Source organism: Silene latifolia, chromosome 4 (genome assembly GCF_048544455.1).
Source record: "Silene latifolia isolate original U9 population chromosome 4, ASM4854445v1, whole genome shotgun sequence".
Classification (NCBI taxonomy): domain Eukaryota; kingdom Viridiplantae; phylum Streptophyta; class Magnoliopsida; order Caryophyllales; family Caryophyllaceae; genus Silene; species Silene latifolia.
In genome coordinates this window covers 95,411,021-95,421,594 of record NC_133529.1, presented here as the reverse complement: position 1 = coordinate 95,421,594, position 10,574 = coordinate 95,411,021, and the positions used below count along the sequence as shown (strand labels likewise).

The 10,574-nt window shown below is 39.5% G+C and overlaps 1 protein-coding gene across 1 annotated transcript; it reads right to left on the bottom strand.

The window, feature by feature from the left end:
* Positions 1–9,586: 9,586 nt before the first annotated feature.
* Positions 9,587–10,302, bottom strand: LOC141653609 (zinc finger A20 and AN1 domain-containing stress-associated protein 1-like). Its single transcript, XM_074461440.1, has one exon. It carries the CDS (start codon positions 10,172–10,174, stop codon positions 9,677–9,679), a length of 498 nt encoding a protein of 165 aa, XP_074317541.1. The 5' UTR covers positions 10,175–10,302; the 3' UTR covers positions 9,587–9,676.
* Between the last annotated feature and the right edge of the window lie 272 nt (positions 10,303–10,574).

The window sequence follows — 10,574 nt, the reverse complement described above, 5'->3', positions numbered from 1 at the left end:
ATTACATTCTAATAAAAACTGTAATTACAAGTGAAAAAAAAAACCAAAACGGAGATACGAGATCTCAAAATACAACCAAGACCGTGTTCCATCATTAAGGTAACACGTTCTACTAAGGCCACACTAAGTTACAACCGTTTGCAAAAATAAATAAATACGTAATAAAAGGCATTCAAGGCATTCAACAAAACGATAAATAAATGCATCAACTAAAAACAAATTCATTCGTGACATAATTCCGTAATTATGTTAAATTTATCCAAACCACCTTTTAATGATTAAAATTCATGTGATAAAACCGCTTCTATCATTTAATTTTAATCTAATACAGTCCGTTACTTTAAATACGCTTTAAAATAACTTAATGGTACGTGTGTGAACCGTTTCACAATCATAGCGAGTGTACAATATCCGTATAAAGTACATATAGAAGCCAAAAGAAAATTTAAATCAAAAGAAACAAATTTTCAAAGTCATTAAAACGGAAATCCTTCGATCCAGGGACATAAGTGCTCGATCGAGGACAAAAGGGCTCGATCGATCGAATCGCAAGTCGATCGAGAGGGTTGCCAAACAGGAAGTGCTCGATCGACTAAACTGGTGGTCGATCGAGTACTTATATCAAGAAAAGCTTTCGATCGAGTACGAGGACTCCTCGATCGAGCAGTGGGGTTTTGAAAATGGTCGATCGAGTATAGCAAGGACTCGATCGAGTGAAAACAAGACAGAAAACCACTCGATCGATTAAAAAACATGGTCGATCGAGTACAAAACTTTCTGAAAACTTCAAACCCTCGAGAAAACAGTTTTGTTGAAGCAAAGCAAATGCAATTTTGATCAAAACCGATTAAAATCAATTTGACAATTGACAAAACATGACACATATTGTTATAATCTCCGTATAAAACAACAATATGCATAAAAACAGAACGAAAAAGATGAAACAACCGTGCATAACATGTCACGGTTTCAAAAATTTCTGCCGTGTATACAAGGCACGGATTTCGAGACAAACACAACTGTTTCAAAATCGTTTTATGAAAAACACATAGAAAAATTTACGTGGCCTCGCTCTGATACCACTTGAGGGGTAATATCCGTATAAGACCCTCTAAATTTAGGACTATAACGTAAATTTAACATGCGATTATCGTCATAAAACATAAATACAGTAGAGAAACGATAAGGAACAAGAATTAACCTCGGGTCCTTTATAGTGCGGCGTAAAGAATGTAAATCAAACGAGATTCCCTCCTAATTGTTGCACCCAAGACTTGTCCGAGATATGCCCTTGGCTAGATGGTGTTCTCCGATTGCCTTGCAATATTGGGAGAACTTGTTGTGAGGTTTTCGAGATGTGAGATCTAGGTTTCAGAGAGAAAATGTCTCCAAAACCCTAGTTTTCTGTAAAATGAATTGTCTAGGTCAAAAGGAGAGGGAGTCTCTCCTTTTGTTTGGTTCGGCTGGACCGAGGGCATGCATGGGGAAGTGGGCTTCCACTTCCTCTTAATTTTTACCTCGTAGTCCGTACCCAAATGACTTAATGTATATGACGCGGTTTTTATAAATCGTCATCGGTTATCGGCTATTAAAACGTCAACTAATAACACGGGTTAGTTGAAGTATTAATACATGTCCGACAAAGACGATATTGTATAATCATATTCAATATACATTAATTAAATATAAATCGCTTATATTTAATTTTACGAATTAACTGGTTAATTCGCCTTAGCCCATGATATTTAATCCGTATTAAATATAATATCTCAACATCACATTTTGACTAATTACTAGTCAAATAACTCGGACTAACTGGTTAGTCAGATTTGGCATCTACATGACTGTATTTTCATACTGTCACGTCTCTCAAACGTATCCTATAGGTGTGACTTTTAGGGACCAGTTGATCACCGCCATCTGTATGACAATAACGTCAAACTTATCTAGCAAGCCAACCGTTATTGATAAACGTGGATCAACTGATAATAATACCAAAAGTATGCCCTTTGATCCTTTTAGAGGTTTATAAGTCCTTGCACTAACTGTTAAGGACACCAACCCCAACAAGCTCCCACTTGTCCGTACAAGTGCATGTGCAATGACGTTATCCGCACTAACTGGAGGACACAAGCTCCAACAGGTACAACTACCGAATCAACAATTCTATCATATGACTTAAGGTTTAAGACTCTGGCATGTTCCGCAGATATAAAGGAATGTGTAGCTCCGGAATCAAACAACACAAAGGTGGGTTTAGAGTTAACAGGAAATGTACCAGTCACCACATGAGCGTCATTCTTAGTTGCCTCCTTGCCCATGGCAAAGAGCTTGCCACTGGACTTAGCCCCACTCTGACTTGAAGAAGCTGCTCCAGACTGTTTGTTCCCCTCATTTGCGCTCTTCGAAAGTTGGTACTCCCACTCTGCGACTCTGCTGGTTACGGTTCCGTAGTTGTTGTAGCTTCCCCAGTAATCACTTAGCTCCGACCTCGCACCTCCCCCATAGCCGGACATAGGTGTGCGATAACTCGTTATACCTGCACCCCAGAACGAACGAGAGCCACCAACCCGGACATAGCCCCTGTATCCACCAGACGATTCACCCCGATGATCGGCATTCAAACCTCTTGTGTCCTGTCTTTCCACAGCCAAAACAAGTAAGCCCCGCAGAACTACCTCCCCGCCGGTGCCCCCGAAGCCGCCTCCACTCGAGCTCTCATACCCCCGGGCACCGTTAGTGGAGTACCCACCATATCTGCCCGAACTCGCTTCTTTGCCCCAAGATATCGCTTGTGGGCTCCAGCTTCCTTTTCTCACCTTGCCTTTCTTATCGCCTTGATCTGTTCGAGAGCCTCTCGGCAGACCAGCCCCTCAAGTAAATGTCCTGAATCGTAGTGGGTGGAGCTGCTGTGAGCCTCTTCTTGATGTCCATAGTGAGTCCCCGCTCAAACCTCATAGCCAGCATAGCCTCATTCTGCCCAAAGTCATCAATGTATGAGGATAACTGACGAAATTTACGATGATAAGCCTCCACTGTCATATCTTCTGTCATCTTGAAAGTGTCAAACTCCTCCCGTAGTTTGGCCTTCTGGAACTCGGGCATGAAATCATTCTTCAGGAACTCTTGGAATTCTAACCAAGACACATGTCCCGTCTCAAGATCCCTAGCAACCTGTCGAATCTCCACCTTATTCCCGGTCCACTACCACCGGGTGGCCCTCAGATAGTGGGCAGCTTGATCCACCTGCAGCTCTTCCAGACATGCTATCAGCTCAAACAGATTGGTGAATTCTCTACACCATTCCCCAAGTAATTGAGGTTCCCCTTCTCCAGTGAATATTGTGGGATTATGCCTTGCCACAATGGTGCTCATCTTTCCCGGATCCATTCGTTTGGCCTTTAGGGCCTCGTTCTCAGCTCGGAGCCTATTCAACTCCGCTTGGGTGTCATTAGCAGCGGTATCCCTTTTCGGAGGCATGTCTATAAAAATTAGGAGAGTTAGTGGTGTTCCCTGCAACACTAGAATTACATCGGCTACACTAGTCAATTCTAATCATCTCCTACCCTACATATCTAGCTAACATGGTTCAGGGATCACATAACCGCATATCACTAAACATAACATCCATCCTAAAATCTTAAGCGTCATATATATATCAATATCTTACTTTATTATCATGGCAATTCTTACCTCCGAATCACAATTAAACACATATGTACTCATACTAACAGCATATCACCTTGCCTAATTTCCCATATTATAGAATAGTCTTTCATGTTCAATATCATACAACTTTCCTACTCTACCCTTTTTCTCTCAATGATCTCAAGGTACCCGGGTCAAACTGAGAGGGCCAATGGTTCGGTGTGAGGGGGCCCCTAACTCATCCCTTACCTTTAGTGTGCTCCTAACAGTTCTATCCCGGGGTTCATTTTATTTGACTCTTCCTAAATTCATTAGATTAATTGGTTTAGGCCTGAGGATCGTTCTCTCTGATACCACTTTGTAACACCCCCATTTATTTAAGGACCTGAACTAGGACTCCTCAGATAAATGACGGTGTTACCATCTCGGAAACCCGAGGCAGTAGATAACAAAGGAAAGAAAGCACAACACTTTATTAAAATGTTTATAGTGAGATTACAACTGGAAATAAAACAAAGTCTCAAAATACGACCAAAAGATAAAGTCTGATAAAAACTACTAAAGACTAAGGTGGGCTAGGCACTAAGTCAGTCATCCAAGCTCTCTTCCCGGCCAGCTCCCATCGGTCTCAAATACCTGTCAATCTCTGCTCCCAATAATTGGATCATCACAAAGGGCGTACACGAATACACGTGGTCACCGCGAAGCCGAGTAGGTAATACAATAAAACAAAGAACATAAAACACATGCTCCTCCATCACCACCACCGCCATCACAACTCATAACCCGGACAACCCACCATACCGATCCCCTTGTAGACTATAAATATCGACCGTAGCCGATCCGCCACTCGCACTGAGGACACCAGGGCAAGTCCTGCAGAACCCGCCTGGGCCTTATCACCACAACATACTCACCTCCACCTCCACCAACTCCGATGTAATAATATAATAAAACAACAACAAAGAGTGCTTAACGGAATTAAATCAGACAATCATATTAAACATGTAAATCACTGATTCAGTCAATCCAGTCACATAGTACTATATCGAGTTCAGTGTATTCCCCTACCTCAAATAGCGGTAATAAGCTAACTGCAGATCAGAAGTACTCCACCCGAAACTCGCCACCTAAACATATACATAACATAATTAATTCACTTAACTATTCCCGTTCCCATATTCAAGAGTTACTATAAGTAGAAACTTTCCCAATTTAGAAGTTACTAAAAATACAAGTTACCCAAAATAGAAAGTTTCCTAAAATGGGAAGTTTCCAAAATAGCAATTACCAAAAATAGCAACCTTCCCGAAATAAAATCCCGACTCAAAGCTTAAATATATTATTCCGTCACCGCTACTTAATATCGACTTAATAACGTAAATAATGTAAATAATAGAAATAATAGAAATGTATATATATTTTCCGACTTACTAAAAATAGAAACCGTAACAAAAATTACCCAAAAAAACACCAACCCAACCCGCACACAACACACCCCCTTTCAACCCGCCACAACTCCCTCCAACAACCACCAACCTCACCGTCGACCACTGGCCTCGACACTGTGTCCGCCCGGTCACCTCCCACCACCACCAATGTGGTCGACCCACGCCGTGGTCGAACCACCACCACCAACGCCCCCATTACAACCCACCGCTACAAAAACGCCCCAACAGCCCCCTTTCCCGATTCGCCCGCCACCACGACACCACCCTGCCACCTTACCAACCACCACCCTTGACACCACCGTCGAACCGGCGACCCGACACACGTGGCACCACCGATTCGACCTCCCCCGAGTCCACGGTGGTGCCACCCCATTACCCTATGTCTGAAATGCAACAAAACCCACCCAAACAACCCCGACACCTAAACACCACCACCGCAACCACCAACAAAGAACGACAACCACCCTACCTTCCACCACTCGACTCGACTCATCACCGCAACACGTCCCACACCCCCGACGACGCCATCGCTACAACGGTCCCCTAAAAGACGTACAACTCGGATCAAATCGATGTAACAAAATGAAAACAGAAACCTTACCTATGACGGCCGTCGATCCGTGCTATTCCGCCAAGTAAACCACCCTCGTCCACTAGTAACGGCTTCCCTAGACTCACGGCAGACCCTACTCCCTCCACACTCACCGGCGTGCGCTCGTTGGCCGTATAAAAGGCTTGCGACGTGAAAGAAAAGGGGTTGATGATGGTGATGTGAAAATGACGGTAGGGAGGAGGGATTGGGTTTTAAAGTTGCATTAGGGTTTGTTTTAGGGTTTTGGTGAGGTAAGAAGGTAAATGGGTAAGTGGGTAATAACCTTGACCCAAAATGCCACCTAAACTATAACCCGACTCATCTTACAATATGAATCAATTAATTACCTTTACGCTACAATTAAATAATAATATCTCGCTCAATCGATAATAAAATACGGGGTATTACAGTGTGTTGATGGTACCAAAGAGGGTAGCGGAACTGATTGTAGCAGAGATCAGACTGAGGGTTCGAAGAAGAGATGAGAAGGATTTGACCATAGGTGATAGAGATTGGCTGAAAAATATGAATTTCTTGTAAGAATTATAAGGCTCCATATGTAATTATCTCTTTTACTCTATTTATAATATACTCACATTCCACCAATAAAAAAATAAAATAATAATAATAATAATAATAATAGTAATAATAATAATAATAATAATAAATAAATAAATAATAATAAAATAATAATAATAATATTAATAATAATAAATATATAATCATAATAATAATAATATAATAATATTAATAAAAAGTATTAAGTTTAAGATTCACAAAATTAAAATTAGTTGAATTTAGTGGAGCTGAACTGAAGTGAGATGAGATGAGCTGAACTGAATACAGCTGAACTGAACTGAACTGAGCTGAACTGAACTGAATAGAGCTGAGCTGAACTGGAGTGAGCTGAAAATAAGCCGAAAGAACAGGGCCTAACACAAAGGAGCCTCAAAGTCAACTAATTTTTCCGAGAATCTATATCAATCCACTTCCATTTACTAAGAAATCTTTTGTGGGTGTCTTTAAAAATAAAAGCAATGGGCACCTAAACAAAGGTGAGACAACGATTTCCCCACCATTTCTCATAAAGTTGTGCTCAAAAAAATCTAAAGCATGTAACAAGATGCTGTATTGGAGTTGGACTTGGAGGGGAATGTATATATCGTCCCATCATAAGATTTAGTACATAAATTACCCAAGGCGCCAATAAGTGTGACATTCCCTCTTCTTTTGCTTGAATTCAATCTGACATCATGGTAGGACAACACTTAGTACAACTTGTTTTCGCGTACTAGGAACGAAAACTAGGCCGATTTTTGATAATGATATGCTTAACCGATTTTCATTTTAGTGTAATGAAAAAAATTGTTACTTGGTATTGTAGCTTTTCAAAGTCATCCTAAAATTACATATCGAAATTTTCAGAAATGATTTCATCAAACATTTACCTTAATCCACACCATTTTGTAGTATATTTCTCATCATTTTTGCACGTTATAAAGAAGGGGCTAAAATAGAGTTTGGAGGACCCATGATCCTAAACTCTCTCGAGGTACAACCACCATACAAGAAAAATGCTAATAGACTAGGGAACTCAATGATGTTGATATGACTTCAAAACTAAGGCGTCATTAAAATCATATGCTCTCAAATTCAATGGAACAGTTGGCCGTAACTATACTACAAAGACAGCTTGGTTAAGCTTTTGCCAGTTTCATTTTCATGTCTCAATCTTTGTTGCGTCGACGATGGCCCAGCCGACTAGTACGTGTAGTTGACGTGGGTTCGAAACTTATTAGCATTAAAATTGCCTTTAGAATTCCCTTCATGCTGAAGATAATAAACAATTGGACCTTGAATTATTAAAGATGAATTGGCCTGAACTATTCACAATCAAAGTTTAGCTCAACGTACGAGGCTTTGCTCATTAGGATGTTCCAATTGCAGTAGGCAGTATTGTGTTATGATTGTTCAAAAATTATCCTCAAAATTCGCGATTACATGGAAAGAAAATAAAGGTGATGTATTATTACTTCTACCCACAAATAGATGTTTGTAGAGTAAGAGATGGTTTGTGTCTAGTATCGTACTCACAATACTTCACCTTATAGGTTGTGGCTTTACAAGTTCGAAACTCATTCTCGCCAAGGTAGCGCTTTCTTCGCTATTCAGCCTCTTACATTTTGATAGCTTTATACTCTGTAACAGATCATTCAACGCCGTTATATATGAACTACAAGTAGTCCAGTACAATCGGTTGTAAGGAGCTAATGCGGCCCTTGGTTGTCAACTAGTGGTAACACATGCGTGATGCATCAAGTGTTTCCATATGGAATTGTTCGCTTAGTGTTATCCAGGGACGTCTAAGAGGGGCTTCCACGAGGTTCTTAGAACCGGGGCCCCTAACATCATAACAGGGCCTCAAAATACTTTATTTTTATTAATATCTTGTTAAAAAAAAATGTTATTCAAGAGAGAACTTAACATTTATCTTTTGAAAATTCTTTTGAGGTTATATAATTTTTGTATTTTTATTTTGAGGTTACATTTGATGGAGTAAATTTGTATTAATTTGTATAATACAGTCTTCTTATATTTTTGGGGCCTCATTTTGACATGTAGAACAAAACCTCTCAAATCCATTAGACGGCCCTAATGTTGTTATCTACTACATCTTTTACAACCTTTTTTCTTGTCTTCTCTTGTTAGATTATAACTTGAATCTATCAAGTTTGCCACTTCACATGTCTCATTCACGCGAAACATGCGAAGTAACAAACTTGATAGATTCAAGTCATAATCTAACATATTTACACCTTGACCTAAATATTACTTTTACTTGCTTATGTCATAAAAAAATCCTATTGAAACATTACTCTTATTCAACAAATCTTAAATTTCTTTATAAAAAAAATATTTTGAACAAACATAAACCTTAAAAAATTTTAAAGAGAAGCTGAGGATATAAAAAGGAGGTCGATACCATTGTCGGATGTTAATTGTTGTGTATCGGCTAATTAGGTAATTAGGTATTTGATGAGACTGAATGCAGATCTACAAGATAAGATAAGAGTAATAATGTGAAATGTCTGCTACTTGTACAATTAACTTGTCTCTTAATTTAGCTAACATCCAATCCAATACAACTTTATTTTCCTGTCAGTCACATTCTTTGAATCATCCCATGAAAACTTGACATTACACTTCGAACAGAAAGATACCTTTACAGATGTTGCATTTTTTTGGTGCTTACAAAAGGAGGGCTGTTATCAACCTTCCTCAGTTCCTGATTTCACATTCTAACGCAAAAAGCCAACTAGAAGCCACGCCTATTACTAGCTAACAAGGCCCTCTTCTTTGGAATTGAATTTCAGTTTAGACTTTTGATCCTATAGAATTCAATTCCGTTCATGTCATATAACACCTATAAATTTCAATTCAGTACAGAATAGTCTCCAGTCCAAAAAACGGGACCTGAGTTAGAGATTAAGCGTTAAATCAACATAACATTACTACATTAGCACCATTCAGCTAATACAAGTACGAACAAACAAATTCCAAATACCCGTCAGTAAATCAGCAATTACAGCCTAATACAATCAAAGAATGCTATCGGAATAATCTTCATCTTCAAGTCTTGACCGAAACCATTTCAATTTTCAAGTATGTTATTGTATCAGAGTCTTTAAGTTAACATCATATGCATACAAACAAGTTAAATTGGCAATCAATCATTCAATTGATCTCTGTTCCAACTCATTGTATACATTTTTCAATATCAATGACAGCGATTCCCAGGGGTAAGAGTAAGACCGTATGAGTCTCCATTTCATTCATTAAGCGATTGTCGTACCCTACAAACCTTAACATAACAATAATTCATAATCACAAACAATTGGAAGAAACCGGCCTTTAAAATTAATAATAATCGCAATCGGAAATCTCCAATGGAAACATTACATTACAACAACATAATTAATTAAAACTAAAACCTATTAATCTTATCAGCTTTAATAACGGGATTAGCTTTCGCAATCGCCTGTTTACCCGCTTCCACATAATCAAATGTACACTTATGCTCCTCCGGATACCTATGCGTTCCACAATATGTACTCCCACATCTACACTGAAACCCTACCACCCCTACCTTCTTATTACAACAACCACACCTATTCTTCGCCTTCACTTTTGCCTCCGCTTCCACCTCCTTCACAATCTCCACTGTCTCCTCCGCCACCGTCTTCGATGACGATCCGCCGGAAACAACAAGCGTCGGTGTCGCCGTTGACGGCAACGACAGAGATTTTTCGACGGCTATTTTCGCCGACGCCGCGTTCTCCGCCGCCATATGGTGATCACGGTAACATTTCGAGCACATGTTCATCGTCGACGATGAACCGAAAAATCCGCAACCTTTCGCGCATAAAATCGGTACTTCCGCTTGTTGAAAACTTGTCGCGTCGTTCAACTGATTGTCCGCCATTGATTCAATTAAAAAAATCTGTTCAATTGAAGTAATTTGAAATAATTAGGTTTAGGGTTTTGAAAATAGAAATCGATTTGGGGATTTTGGATGAAGATGTCTGGAGAGTGGATTATTAACACGGTTTTATAAGGGAGAGTTGGTGTTGATTATTAGTCAAGAAATATTAAAATATTTGACAGCTGTTATAATGTGAAATGACGGATTTACCCTTTAAGTTGGTTCTAGAGTGTTGTGTTGTGCGGGTAAACCGTGTATGGTGGACTTTTGTTATACGTTGGTTCATGGAAAGTGGACATTGGATTGAGAGTAACGTATTTGAGAAGGTATTAGGGGTAAAATTGTCCAATCAGTGGGAAGCAGAGAAGCATAAAGTTATTTGAATAAGTTAAATGATGAT